This window comes from Lemur catta, chromosome 18 (genome assembly GCF_020740605.2).
Source record: "Lemur catta isolate mLemCat1 chromosome 18, mLemCat1.pri, whole genome shotgun sequence".
Lineage (NCBI taxonomy): Eukaryota > Metazoa > Chordata > Mammalia > Primates > Lemuridae > Lemur > Lemur catta.
In genome coordinates, this window is record NC_059145.1 from 45,628,643 (window position 1) to 45,643,482 (window position 14,840).

General features: G+C 43.6%; 1 protein-coding gene across 1 annotated transcript in view; it reads right to left on the minus strand.

Annotated features, from left to right (window-relative positions):
• Positions 1–1,722: 1,722 nt before the first annotated feature.
• The window catches only part of LOC123623600 (myosin VIIA and Rab interacting protein), a 255,538-nt gene continuing 242,420 nt past the window's right edge, over positions 1,723–14,840 (minus strand). The window contains 5 exon segments of the mRNA XM_045530922.1: positions 1,723–3,861; positions 7,036–7,154; positions 9,114–9,174; positions 9,286–9,390; positions 13,415–13,576. Coding sequence (XP_045386878.1) covers positions 3,829–3,861; positions 7,036–7,154; positions 9,114–9,174; positions 9,286–9,390; positions 13,415–13,576 — 480 coding nt within the window. The 3' untranslated portion in view covers positions 1,723–3,828.

The window sequence follows — 14,840 nt, forward strand, 5'->3', positions numbered from 1 at the left end:
CTAGTGCTGCTCTCCAGAGGGCGCAAGCGGTAGGCCCTGGCAGCATCCACCTGGCGCTCACTCTGCAGACCCGCAGGGCGCACTGGCTGTGGTGCCTAGATTTCAGAGAATATTGCAGCCAGCCTGGGGGCCCAGGCAAAAACCCGCCGCGGTGGTACGTCATCTGAGAGAGTTCACGCTGAGGAAATACCTAATGGAGCTGTGGGAGTGGGACGGCCACAAAAGCCACAGAACTGTAGAGCTACCAGTGTGCAACACCAGCCTGGGAAAGCTGCAGGCACGAGACTCCGACCGTGAGAGCGGCTGTGGATTGAGCCCAGCAAAGCTGCAGGGCCGAGGCTGCCTGAGGCCCTAGGAGCCCCGCCCCTGCCCCAGTGTGCTCAGAAGGCAAGACACGGGGTCAAGGAAGACTCTTCTGGAGTCTGAAGATTTAATGTTGTTCACCAGGTTGGGTTTTGGACTTACTTGGGGCCAGTTTCTCCTTTCTTCTTGCCTGTTATTATTTCTCCCTTTTGGAATGGAAATGCCGATCCCATGCCTGTCCCACCACTGTATTTTGGAGTCGATAGCTTGTTTAATTTCACAGGGCTCACAGCTGGAGGGAAATTTGCCTCGGGATAAATCATGCCTTAAGTCTCACTCACATCCAATTTAGATGAGACTCTGGACATTGGACTTTTGAGTCGGTGCTGGAACAAGTTAAGATTCTGGGGGCTGTGGGAATGGAATGAATGGGACAGAATGTTATGGTCTGAATATTTCCCCCAAAGTTCATGTGTTGGAAACAATCCCCAAGGCAACAGCGTTGAGAGGTGAGACCTTAGAGGTGATTTAATGTCATTATTGTGGGAGTGGGTTCATTATTGTGAGAGTGAATGCTATAAAAATGAGTTTGAAAACCAAATACCGCATGTTCTCATTGATAAGGGGGAGCTAAGCTATGGGTGTGCATGGTCATACGGAGTGGACTAACAGTCACTGGAAACTCCAAAGGTGGGAGGGTGGGAGGGGGATGAGGGATGAAAAATTACCTATCGGGTGCCATGTACACTCTTTGGGTGATGGGTACACTAAAAGCCCAGACTTCACCACTACACAGTTCATCCATGTAACAAAAAACATGTACCTGCTACATTTATTGAAATTAAAAAAAAAAAATTTTTAAAAACCCTCTTGCTTTCATTTGAACATGTTCTCTTACCCTTCTGCCATGGAATGATGCAGCAAGAAGGTCCTTGCCAGATGCAGGCCCCTCTGGCCTTGGGCTACCCAGCCTCCAGAACTGTGAGAAATAAATTTTTCTTTATAAATTACCCAGGCTGTGGTATTCTGTCACAGCAACACAACATGGACTAAGAGGCCATGTGCGTTGTGGGATGTTCAGCAGCACCCCTGCTCTCCGCCCACTGGATGCCAATAGCCGCACATCCCTGGCTGTTAGCATTGACAATGTCTCCAGACATCATCAAATGTCCCTTGGGCGGGGCGGGGGGAGGCAATATCACATCACACCTTCCTTTGAGAACTCCTGGTCTTACTTGCATGACCCCTGGGAAATTCTGTTGTCAGGAGAACCTGCCGTGGAGGGGTGACCTGTGTAACTAGAAGGAAGCCTTCTAATTTCGGCTCCTCCAGTTACTAGCCATGTGACTTCTCTCCCTACCCCCTACTCACTCCTAGTCTCCCCAAACCAACAAATCACACACACACACACACACAAACTTTATTTTCATAAATGACTTTTACTTCTTTATCATTTCTCTTGACAGTAATTCTTGGCAATGTGCATATAATATGAAGGGAAGCAGAACTTTCAGAAGTCATCAAAGATATTGTCCTATTGTCCTCATTTTCTCAAACCATTAAAATATTTTCATTTATAAAAATTAATCTAAATATAAATATTGACACTAAAGATCAAAATCACTTGATGACAAAATAATTCTTCTGGAACTATAACATATGCTTATGGTTTTTAATAGTAAATTAAATCTTTGCACTTATTTGGCACAAGGAAACCTTTTATAAAAATTCAAATGCCACAGAGCAGGCTTCTTCTTTTTGTTTTTGTTTTTGCAAGGCTTACACAGTACACGTTTTTGTCAAAGAAAACTGAATATTTTAACACTGTAACACAACAATAGTTGCTTTTCATGCCTCTTAAAGAAAACATTCTATTTGGAAGTCAGATCTCTTTTTTTGCTGTGTTTTTAAAAATTTGTTGTTTGTTTTGCTTTGAATCACCCCAACAGAAAAGCCAAAGATTTGCTTGTTTCAAAGGAGTCGTTCCTGTTGGATAACACATACATGGCATCAGCAAGGAGGATTACTGGAAGAAACGTAGACCCCCATCAGAAGTGGATCACAGCACATGAATCGGCAGCAAATCACATAGCAGCAGAAGAACATAGAGGTTGAAAACAACACAGAATTAGGCTTTTGTGAGGCATTCCAATTATAATTAGGTTAAAGGTGTGGCTTTGGCAAATTAATCTCTCTGGCCCTTAGTTATCCAATCTGAGACATGAGAATACATTCTGCGTAGGGTTGCTATAAGGATTAAAATGAGAACATCACCTCCTTCGGAGCAGGCACTTAACACTCATTAATTATACTACTTTCTTGCCTCCCATCTTTTGCCTTCTTCCTTGGATTCAGAATATATCAGGAGAAAACATTTTTTAAAAAGGGTGCTAATGCCCAACTAAATGAGTAAAATTCGGGTTCCATTTGCTTTTATAAGCACACTCTAGTCATGCATTTGAGACAGGTCCAAACGGACCACAAACGGGAGTTAGTATCAACTCGTCATGTCCATTAAATTCACAATTTGTCCTTGCTTTTCTCATGCCTGTAAATTTTCTAAGCCTATTCCCTAACCATTTTTGTCTTTAAGGTCATTTTGCTACTTTGATGAATACTTATTGGGAAATAAATTTTGGAGGACAAAAGTGTTCTCATGTGGTTATATTTTTCAATAATTCATTTTTAGATGTGGTCATTGCTAAACTGCATCATGTTGATTCTGGACAGCGCCCTAAAGTTGAACCAGTGGTGGTCTTTTTCAAGCCCCTCTCCCCTTCAGAGTGGGGAAACTCAGTAGGCCCATTAAATTCTTAATGAGACATTGTTTCACACCCAGGTGTGGCATGGGTGAGTCAGAGCTTTCCATCCTGTGGCTGGTGACTGCAAAGCAATGGGAACGACTGGAAGCATGGCAAGCTAAGGCTTAGCAGGAAGGAGGTGGCTGAAGGGAGACCTGCAGCCTTGATGGGGAGCAGTCCCCAAATTAGACTGTCCCTCATGCTGACTGCAGGGGCTGGCTTTTCCCTTAGCATTTGTAAGACAAAGACGCTTGTGAGAGATTAATAAACACTGATGATGAATTAAATAATAACCTCCACTTTCCTTCCCTCCACCCCCCTCCAACAATTTTCCCTTGGACAAATTATTGATATGAAATTCTAGCTGAATCAAAGGGATAAAAAAAAAAAACAAACCAAAGATCTTAAAGTCAACACACAGTAGCAAAGCGAACAGGGAAAAGATGCATCTTTTGAACGTGAAGCTCTGTTGTTGGAAGCCAGCGTCTTGGTTTTCTGTCTTGGATTCCCCTGGGAGCCTAAGGCAGAGAGTGGGCAAGACCGCAATGCTCAAGTCCGAGACGGCTTTCTGGGTGAGGTATCAGGACAGCCCTGTGATGGTGCACTGTGGCTCCCCAGGCCTTGTCCTCAGGTGGAAATCCATACAGTAATCGATGGCTGTTGGGTCAAGGCACTGTCGTGTACGGCCGAGGCAGTGGGTCACTGGCAGTGGAGTTCCATGGCGTTAATACATCACAGCTGACTCCAGAGAGGGCTCCTGCGGTGAGATACGGAACACACTGTCAGCAGCCACTTGGCGAGAGGGAGAAGAGGCAATTGGAAACAATGTTGACTTTCTTACACCAAAAACTACTCCTGCTCATCGACCAGTTAAATATTCTACCTCACTTAAAAAGTGATGTCATTTTTTTACATGTACTTCTTAATCCACCTGAAATTAATTACTTTTGGTATATAGTAATTATTTAACTTGCTTTCTTTCCCACTACCACCTCCATGGCCAATTTTCCAAGCATAGTTCTTTGTTTGTTTGTTTCCTTATATGTAACCTATTTGCTTTGATATATATAAAATGTTATTTTCTAAAGGCTCTGTGGATTTGCTTTTTTCTTTAATTCAATAGTTGCTTTGAAGTGTGTATGTGAGAGTGTGCATGTTTATGTGCATGCATAGTTGTGTATGTGGGTACAAATGCTTTCTAATTTCCAAGTAGGGTTTCTGCTTAACTTTTGTTCTAATTTCCTAGATTTGCCCTGTCCAATATGGTAGCCACTAGCCACATGTGACTATTTACATTTAGATGAACTAAAATTAACTAAAATTTAAAAATCAGTTCCTACAATGCAATAGCCACATTTCAAGTGCTTAATAGCCTCATGTAGCTAGTGGCTATCGTACTGGACATTGCAGATGTAGAACAGTGCCATATCATTATACGAAGTTCCATTAGACAGAATTGCTCTAGATTACATTTGGCATTGTGGTCATTGAAGGTAGTTTTACACTTTCTACTTTTTGGGATTTATTGAGGTTTTCTTTCTAAGCTGGTATAAAATCAATTTTTATAAATGGTCCATTGATGCTTGGGAAGAAAGTGAATAATCTGTAAAGTGTAAAGTTGAATAAACATCTCTTTTTTTTTTTTTTCTGAGACAGAGTCTTGCTTTGCCACCCAGGCTAGAGTGCCGGAGCATCAGCCTAGCTCACAGCAACCTCAAACTTCTGGGCTCAAGCCATCCTCCTGCCTCAGTCAGCCTCCCAAGCATTAAGACAAAGATGACAGTTACCATCAATTCCTTGGTGGTACTTTTCCTTTCTTTAGTCCTGTTCATCAAGAGACTACAGGCACACACCACCATGCCTGGCTAATTTTTTCTCTTTTTAGTAGAGATGGGGTCTGTCTCCTGCTCAGCCTGGTCTCCTGAGCTCAAGAGATCCTCCTGCCTCAGCCTCCTGGAACGTTAGGATTATAGGAGTGAGCCACTGCACCAGGCCAAATAAACATCTTAATTAAAGCTTAATAATTAAACTACTCAATTCTCTAATTTTGTTTATGGTATACTTGTGCTGCTAAAGGCTGATAAGGGAGTTTTAAAGCCACCAATCATGGCGCTATAAATTGTATTGCTCTATTGTCTGCCAAACTGAGAAAGCCTCATGACTTAACTATCTTATTTTACCAAAATTAAAACATCCTTCCTCCTTGTTTTCTCTCAATGCTTCTTGTCTTGAACTCTCCTTTGGCTGAAAGTAATATTTCTGTCCTTTCTTTTTTGTTTTTGTTTAGTAAATATTGTCCATTCTTTCATTTTTAATCTCTCTGTGTTATTTTAAGGTAACTTACTTTTTTATCTTATCTTATCTTATCTTATTTTATTTTATATTTTATTTTATTTTTTGAGACAGAGTGTCGCTTTGTTGCCCTGGCTAGAGTGAGGGCCGTGGCGTCAGCCTAGCTCACAGCAACCTCAAACTCCTGGGCTTAAACGATCCTACTGCCTCAGCCTCCCGAGTAGCTGGGACTACAGGCATGCGCCACCATGCCCGGCTACTTTTTTCTATATATATATATTTTAATTGGCCAGATAATTTCTTTCTATTTTTAGTAGAGATGGGGTCTCGCTCTTGCTCAGGCTGGTCTCGAACTCCTGACCTTGAGCGATCCACCCACCTCGGCCTCTCAGAGTGCTAGGATTACAGGCGTGAGCCACCGTGCCTGGCCCCCTTTATTTCATTTTAAAAAGTAACTTATTGAGGTGAAATCCACATAACATAAAATTAACCATTTGAAAGTGAACAATTCAGTGGTATTTAATACATTCACAAGGTTGCACCACCACCACCTTTATCTAGTTTCAATATACTTCCGTCACTCTAAAGTAAAACCCCTTACCCACTGAGCAGTTGCTTCCTATTCTCCCTCTCCACGGCCCCTGGCAACCACCAATCTATGTTCTGTCTCTGCTAAAGATAATTTATGTTTAACTATCTTATTTATAACCAATTCCTCCCCTGACCCTGGTGGTCTGCCCTTTTAATGTGGTAATGCATCTTTTTAGTTCTTTTAAGTAACAGCCAGGAGCAAGGTGAATAGACTGTAAAAGGTCAGGGTCAGTGGCTGACCAATGGAGGGAAGGCAGTGAGTGGCACTGTTGCCATACAGTGCCTAAGGGGGTAGACTGTCGTTCTGAATGATGTCCCCACCATCATGTCATTACCTGGTGTTTCTGTGCTCATGAGACAGGGACAATGAGGGGGAGGGGAGGGATGGGTGATGCAGGAAAGGCAACAGATTGTCCTGCTTCAATCTTGTCATCCCAGACATGACCTACACTCAGCCTAACTGGTCACTGACACAGCTTAGTTGGATCATCATTTCCTATATACGCAGCATCAAGCATTTGCTAAAAGTCTAACACATATTTTGGTTTTTAAGCAAATGATCCATTAGTCCATTTTATATGATACCTAGAGTTTGTGCAAATTATCTACTGCCCCTTCCTTTGTCACATTTAGGGGTAGCTGCTGATTTTTTTCAAGAATACAGCATTAATGGCTAAAAGGAAATTTAAGGAAGAGTGAATATGGATGGAAAACAATAAAAACTCGTACACCTCAACCAGACCTTACAGTCCTGTGTACATATATTTTTATTTCTCTTATATCAAATCTGGTTCCTACAAGTAGCTGGAGATAATTATAATTGAGAGGACATGTCCACATTTTAAGAGGTTAGCAATACCAGGCAGGATGTTATTCACCTTTTTGAGAACCTCCAAAGCCAGGGGACCATGAAACCATGCAGGGAAGATGCTTTTTGGGGCTCTGATGGGGGTGGGGGGTAGGGGTTGTGGTGCAGAAGGAAAGGGTGCAGAATGCAGATGCCATCCACAGCGAAGGTGATGAGCATTAAGGCACAGATGACATTTACCGTCAAATCCTTGGTGGTGCTTTCCCTTCCTTTAGTCCTGTTCGTTGAGGAGCCTTGGAGAATGAAGTTGTGGTTAAATGTTTTAATGGTGGTCACTGAAGATGTCTCCATTCTTTCAGCTAAAAGGAAATAAATGGGAATAAGTATTACCCAGAAGATGGACTGATTGTTAAGGAAAAAGACCAGGTGGCCAGATTACTTAGGTTTTTATTCTAGGCTTGGCATCTCATTCCTGTACTGTGTTTGTTGCAGAATCTTTTTATTTTGTGTTTATTTTTATGATTGACCAATAAGTCAAAGGATCATTTGTAGCTTTCTGGGAAAAGGTAGCTTGGAAATAACCCAATAGAGTCCATAAATTCTTATTGACAACCCTGAAGTATAAAAGGCTGTAAATATTTATAACTTTGGAGCCCAAATCATCTGATTACAAAACCTGACCTGAACTGACATGTGGCTATTTAAGGTCCTTGTCCATCTCACCAAGTGTCAATGTTCTCAAGCTTTGCTGCAAGGACATCAATGTGTTTGATTATCAGATGCTGCCCACATGCCATGGGGGGTGTTAAGAAATATACAGCACATGTAATGTGTGCCATATTAGCTTTATAGTGCCCAAGAAACTGTCAAATACATATGGACTCAAGCATTTCAAATAAAGGATTATAGACCTGTGATAAATTTTAATTGTATACGCTTTTGTAGAATATAAAGCAAGCATTCAATAAATGTTTGTTAAATGATGAATGCCAGAACCAAGGCTCAAACGCACATCTTCTGACTTTCTATTCCTCTATTTGTAAAAATCAAAATTTCTCTTGTGGCTTCTGAACCCAGGGAAATTGTTAAAAATGTCCACTGGATAAAGGTGACATGACTGGCATCGCTGGAGTCCCTTTTAGGTTGGACACCGTGGCAGATGCTTTTGGTGCTCTGTCCACTTCTCCCTCACAGTCACCATTCCAGCACGTTCCAGCAGATCCTACCACAAGCACCGCCACTTGCTCTTGGCTCATGCTGGGGCAGATCAGAAGTGCCAGGCAGTTAGTGCTCCCGGAAGTAACCTCAGCCAGTGATGGATGGGAGTTAGAGGACACATGCCCCATCTTTCTCCCCTTTGGGCAGGAAACTCTGAGGTGCAGTCAACTTTCTCTCTCAGAGGTGCCTGGGAGGAGTTAGCTTACTTGCTCAAAGAAATAACCTACTAACTAAAGTTGCCCTGCATTGGCTCACTTTCCTTCCCTGAATCATTTCTCTCCTCCCCTACCCGTGCTTCCTGGAGTCACCTCCTAAATAAATTACTTGCAATCCTATCCTTGTCACAGGGTTTCTTTTTTTACCCCAAGATTATTATAGGGGTTCAAACACTTTGGTTACATAAATTGCCTCTGCACCACCAGAGTCACAGCCATAAACATGCCCATCCCCCAGACAGCACACACCGCACACGACAGGTGTGAATTTATCCATCCCCTCCTCCCCCTCCCACCTGCCCGATACCCGAAGAATGTTACTTCCGTGTGTGCATATGTGTTGATCAGTTAGTACCAATTTAATGGTACTAATTACATGTGGTGTTTGTTTTTCCATTCTTGTGATACTTCACTGAGAAGAATGGTCTCTAGCTCCATCCAGGATAATATAAGAGGTACTATATCACCATTGTTTTTTGTGGCTGAGTAGAACTCCATGGTATACATATACCACATTTTATTAATCCACTCATGTATTGATGGGCACTTGTGTTGTTTCTACATCTTTGCAATTGTGAATTGTGCTGCTATAAACATTCGAGTGTAGGTGTCTTTATTATAGAACGTCTTTTTTCCCTTTCGGTAAATACCCAGTAGTGGGATTGCTGGATCAAATGGTAGTTCTACTTTTAGTGCTTTGAGGTAGCTCTATATTACTTTCCATAGAGGTTTCTTCTGGGAGGACCCAAGTCAAGATAGACAAGAGCGATTCTGCGTGAGAACTCTTCATTTGACCTGGCCCTCAAACTCAGATCTCTGAGTTACTCACAGTAAATGATTCAGGCTGAATTTTTTGGTAGCTCTGTGGTTTTAATCTAAGCATACCTGTCACCGGTGGAGCAGGCAATTTCCTCCTTTGCTGCCTTGATGTGTCTATGGTTTGTACCTACAAACAGAACATAGTGATCAATATACCTTTGCAAAGCCAAAGATATTTTATCTTCTAAATTTTCCAGGTCATGCAACATTCCAACAGAGGAAGTAGGGACAAACACACCTGGTTCCTTTGCTTCTGAGCCCGTTTTCTTGTGAGGCGCCCACACGGTGCTATGTTTAATCCTGCAATGGTCAGGGCTGAAATCCGGCTCTCGATATCAGAAATCTTAATGCAACAGAAAGCCAGGATTGGCAGAGAGAAAATACAGATGGGGAGAATCTTTGTTAAAAGTGTTATTGAGCTTATAAAGAACAAATCTGCTTTGATGTATGTTCATTCATTTGTTCAACTTCTACCAAGCACCTGTCTACAGTGTGTAGTGGGAAGATAAAACACAAGCCCTTCTTTATAAATTTACATTTCTAATTTGGTAGCTATAAGCATATCAACAACCCTGTCAGAGTGTGCCTAGGGATAAATGGAAGCCTGGGGGCACTATGGGAACCCCGGCCCAGGGCCACTGGACTTAGCACGGGGGCGGGGGTAGGGTGGTCATGGAAGGCTTCCTAGAAGCCAATATGTAAACTGAGCATTGAAGGGCAAGTGTGATTTATAGGTCCTGCTTCCTTCTTCCATAACTTCATGAATCCAAAAACCACAGCACCAGATTCTAGGAGGGAGGCCCACCAGCACCTGGTCCAACTTAAGAGGCCAAGCAGCTTTGAGAAACTCCCTCCCCTCTCTGGGCATCAGTTTCCTCATTTATAACCTGGGAGGGTCAGAGAGAACTCAGATTTCCTTCCTGCAGAGGCTGAAGGCAGAAACAGACAGCAAGAGCCCACTTAGTTCCTGGAGAGAACCCTGTTCCCAGGGATGAAGAAGACACTGTCCCTGCCCTTAGGAAAAGGGCATTACTATGTGCCAGGAACCATGCTAAGTGCATTAAATACACGAACTCATCCATGCCTCAAAATAATTCCATGAAGTAAGTGCCTTCTCTTGGTTTCACAGATGACAAAACTGTGGCTCAAAGGGATAAGTAATGAACCCAATATTTCACAGCTGGTCTGGGGCAGGGCTTGGAATTAATGTCAACGTCCATGCTCTCACCACATTGCCGTATCCTCAGAGGACTTGCCAAGGCCTGGCATGGGGGACACTGGAAGAGGCAGGGAAAGGCTAGCAGAGTCGGGGGGAGAGGCAGGCATCTGCTGAGGTGGCACATCCTGGGTGCTGCTATCACATAGTACCCTGAAGGCAGGCCCAGCAGCCAGCATGTGTGTGCCCCACTCCTGAGGTCTCTGTTGCCTCCCTTCACCCTCCACAATTTTGTGCTACTCAAGACAAATTCTAGTTCTGCCGTCATTTACTGAGGGCTTCCTTGGACAAAGCCTGCTGGGATAGGTGCTAGAGGAGGTACAGGGACAAGGGCTCAAGGGTCAGCAGATTTGGGGATGCCTCCCCTGCCCCTGAGAGGTGGCAGCCTCGATCGGAGGAGGGGAAGGTAGGCGAAGGCCACGTCTGTGGCAGCTGGTGGCAGGGTGCAAGTGAAGCTGCTCAGTAACCAGCCCCAGAAGGAGCCATTGTGAGCCCTGCCCCTTCCTGTCCCCCAGATGCCTTCCTGTTCCGACTGCTCAGATTTCACCTTGAGAGTTGCAATCCTTTGGTTTATAGATCAATAAATTATACACGCCTCTGAGAAAAGCTGCAGGCTAAGCTTTTACCAGTCACTTGCAACTGGTGTGGATTAGATGCCCACATTCTTCCCTGGGAGCAGTTTTGATGGAAAGCCGTGCTCAGAGGGCCCTAGGAGACACGGTCAAGGTGAAAGCAAGCTGCTGACCTCATGTGCTGTTAGGTTCCAGAATAAGAAGCTTTAGTCCATAGGACAAAGGACAAAGAAAGAGGAAAGGACACTACTGAGGGCTGATTTGGCTTATATTTTGTTATCTCTCTACATAATTAGGTCCCACTTCATTCCTAAGACTGCATGCCTAATGAGCCACGGACTTGCTAGAAGGGGATGACCAATTCAGCTCGGAGTCTCCCAGGAGCCAAAGCGAAGAGCCCAGTGTAGGACGCTATGTCCACAAGATAAAGACCAAGTACTCAGAAGAGCAGCTTTTCCTGACACTAAGAGTTCAGAGAGACTGTCTCCAGGAATGCTCCTAGAAACCACCTTGCATGACAGCACCCTTAGCACACTCCCCAGGGGTCACTCTGCAATCTCCTTCAGCACTGGACAATGACAGTCTGTCCCAAAGGTAAACTCTAAGTTGACAACATCCTTAGACTCTGTCCCAATCCAAAAGCACAATTTAGCACATCTGTCCTCCTCAGGGGGGACCCTCCCACCATCCTACAGGAAACCCTCTGTGAGATGAGACTAGATTTTGGATGAGAACAGACTACAGGCAGCAACTCCCAGTGCAGGGAGTCTCCACATGCCTGGAGGTCCTGTTGAGAGATCTGCAGAGCGGCCAGCAGGGTCAACAATCTCCCAGGCAAATTAAGAACTCCTCGGTGAGTGCATTTGCCTGATGGCAGGACCAACACTGGTCTCAGGAAACCACACAGCACAGTCTGGTTGAGAATGTGGGCTGTGAGGTCAGAAAGACTTGGGTTAAAATCCACGTTTTATTACTTTCTAGCTATTGAAAGTAGCTTCAGGCAAGTGGTTTAACCTTTTGGAGCCTCAGTTTCCTCAAATATAAAAGGAGAATAATAACAGTAGCCACTTCATGGGGTTGCTGAAAAGATTAAACACAATAATGAGGTAAAGCACTAAGCACAACTCCTGGCACAAAGTAAGGCTCATTAAACACTGGGTATTTATTATTGATAACATTATCATTATATCTAAAAATAAACAACAAAATAGGCAGATTTAAAAGCATGCAAAATGGACATTTGGGAGACTAGGATTTTCTGCCATAAAACATGGCTCTAAGAATTTAAGTATAGAAAAATTTGGAAGAAGGAATAACTAATTATCCAAGAAAATCCTCCAAACACCCATAAATATTACTTCCTGCTACATCACTCGAGAAGTATTCGCTGCACGATGTACCAGAAAACAAATAATTTGATTCTCCTGTATATAACTCTGGCAATATATTGATCAAGTCTTGGTGAAATTTATGGAAAATAATTTTTTTTGAGGAGAGTTGCTCTTCAGTCGTTCTTACTGATGATGCATAGTCAACAGGGGCATCTGTCTGCTGCGACCACTTCTCGTCCCCAGCACTAACCCACCCACAGAGCAGAGAACGGTGCCCCTCATTCTCAAGTGGTTAATGATGTTAGGAGCTGTGATTTTCTTTAAATTCAAGATATTTACTTTTAAAATAAATATCACCTGAGACTGTCATCTTCTCTATCCAGAGGTGTTTTCTATTGGCCACAATTCTCCCAAGGGTGCAGTTTTAAGATGCAGAATCTATAGAAATATCAGTGGACCAGGGGGTCTATAGTGAATTTATGCTGCAGAGACCAGTGTTTCTCAAACTTGAGTAACATACGGGCCCCTTTGAAGGAATACAAATTGTCATGGGTCCCTGGGACTATGTACGTGTCTGCAGACTCCGGTTGGGGAATCAGCGGCTTAGTCCACGGTCAATTTTGACTGACAGAGTCCAAGGCCACGGGAACATCCATAAAAACTGCAACCAGGCTTCTTCACAAAGTCATGGGGACTACAGCAATTAGTTCTGAAATAGCCGTATCTACATCCGGCTTGCTCCTCACGCAAAATATTGGCCTGGGAAATCTACGCTTCCAATCTCATTCATTTATTCTTCCCATTTTTATCAAGTGCCAAATCTGTGTTAGGTACTGTGCTAGGCACTGGGGTTACTGTGGTCAGTTACCTGCTAGTCCTGTCCTCATGGAGCTTTTAGTCTATAACAAGAAAACTGGCATTAAATAAGTAATTAACAACATGATAAGGGTCAGATAAGGGTGGTCTTGGGGTGGAATGGGAACCTGTGCAGCAAAGAGATCTACATATGGTTCAGGACATTTGTCAAAGAGGAAACTGGCATAAGGTTTTAAAGGGAAGTCCAATATATTATCAGGGCCATGATTTGGGAGAGAAGAGGGCTGTACTTTAAAAAGCGAGTATTTGGTGGATTCCACCTGGAAGGACCATATTCATGCAAGTGTGCCGGAGATGATGGCAACTGATAGATACCATGGCTCCCTCCTTCCCCCTGGGGGCCCGCATCTGGGCAGAGAGGAGAGTTCTCACCTGGAGCTCAGCATGGTGGACTTGGGCGGCAGCTGTGGCCACCTGGTCCTCCAGGTCTGCCAGCTGGGTCTCATCAGTGCCACTGTGGATGCAGCGGGCAGCATCTTCCAGCTCAGTCAGCTGGCTCTCCAGGCCGTACACGGTGCCTGCTGCCAGGTACACCTGTAGGGAGAGCACCGCCTGTTTGCTCAGGTCTGCAGCCCTAGGGCTGGTTCGGGCCCTTTCAGGGGACCCTGGTAATTCAGGGGAGTGAGAGAGAACTGGGCCGGACATCTGGATAACATTTAGCAACGTTCTTCACACTTAAGTGGTCTTGCCACCCCCTCACTGTCAACCAGACCTTCCCTCCTAACTTTCCTGGAAGGAAAATTTGTAAGTTGCTTTTGACAAAATAGTACAAAATACATGACATCAGCTATGTAAACTGTAAATCGGTCCAGTGACCGTAAAAATTAATGTCAAGAAGAAACAAAGAGGAAAACTCATAATCGAGTTTTGCCAATAAAACTTTTGGTTAGCATTAGGTAATTAAGAACAAAATTCAGAAAACATGAAAGAAGTGAAATTAATTTAAAATAATTACAAAATTTGAGTTAATTCTCTCCAATTATCTTCTGCTTGCTTGAAACAGTTTAAGGGATTCAAATGAACCTGAAATTTGTTCAGGTTCACAGCTACTGAAAATTGGAGAACAAATCAGATACAAGAAATAATCTGAGGTAAAGAAAAAAAATATTTTGATTTATGAGTTTATAAGATGATGCCCATAAAAGTGAGCAAACAAAGTAAAATCACTGGAATAATTCCAGACTAAGGGATGTGGGCCACGGTGAATGAGACAAATGCTCCCGTGGCCTAATCAGTAATGTGATGAAACAACTGACAACACAGGAACGAGATGTACCTAAGGAAGGCAATTACTTAAAGAGAGGTTCTGGAGGTTTAATCACCGTATATGAAGTCCTAAACCTGTAATCAAAGCAATTTGGAGTTGATTTGAATGCAATACACGGCCAGGACTTTACCAGTTCCTTTGAGTTAAAAATGTAATGGAGTTGAGATCAAGGCAAGAGCTTAGACACACAAGTCGCGCACAGCTCTTGCACCGAGTGATGCTGGGTGTTGGTGAAGGAAAGAACCCTGAGATGCTCCCGCTCTGTCATTTGCCTGGTGTGATTCACTCACTTGCGTTCAGACTGGCAATTTTACAAAAACGTTTCAAAGTGGAGCAAGGCAGGTACAGGCTTGAGGAAGGGACGCTTGGCTGTGCTTCCTCGCCAGGCATAATTCGCCGGGATGTGGGAGCTTCCAGCACTGCTGACAACAGTAGATGTCACATCAGACGATTCTGCAGTCATGCAGGGGGCACGAACTGAATGTCTGCTGGGAACTGCCATACTTCTGTTTGCCTTTGGTCTTTTATATA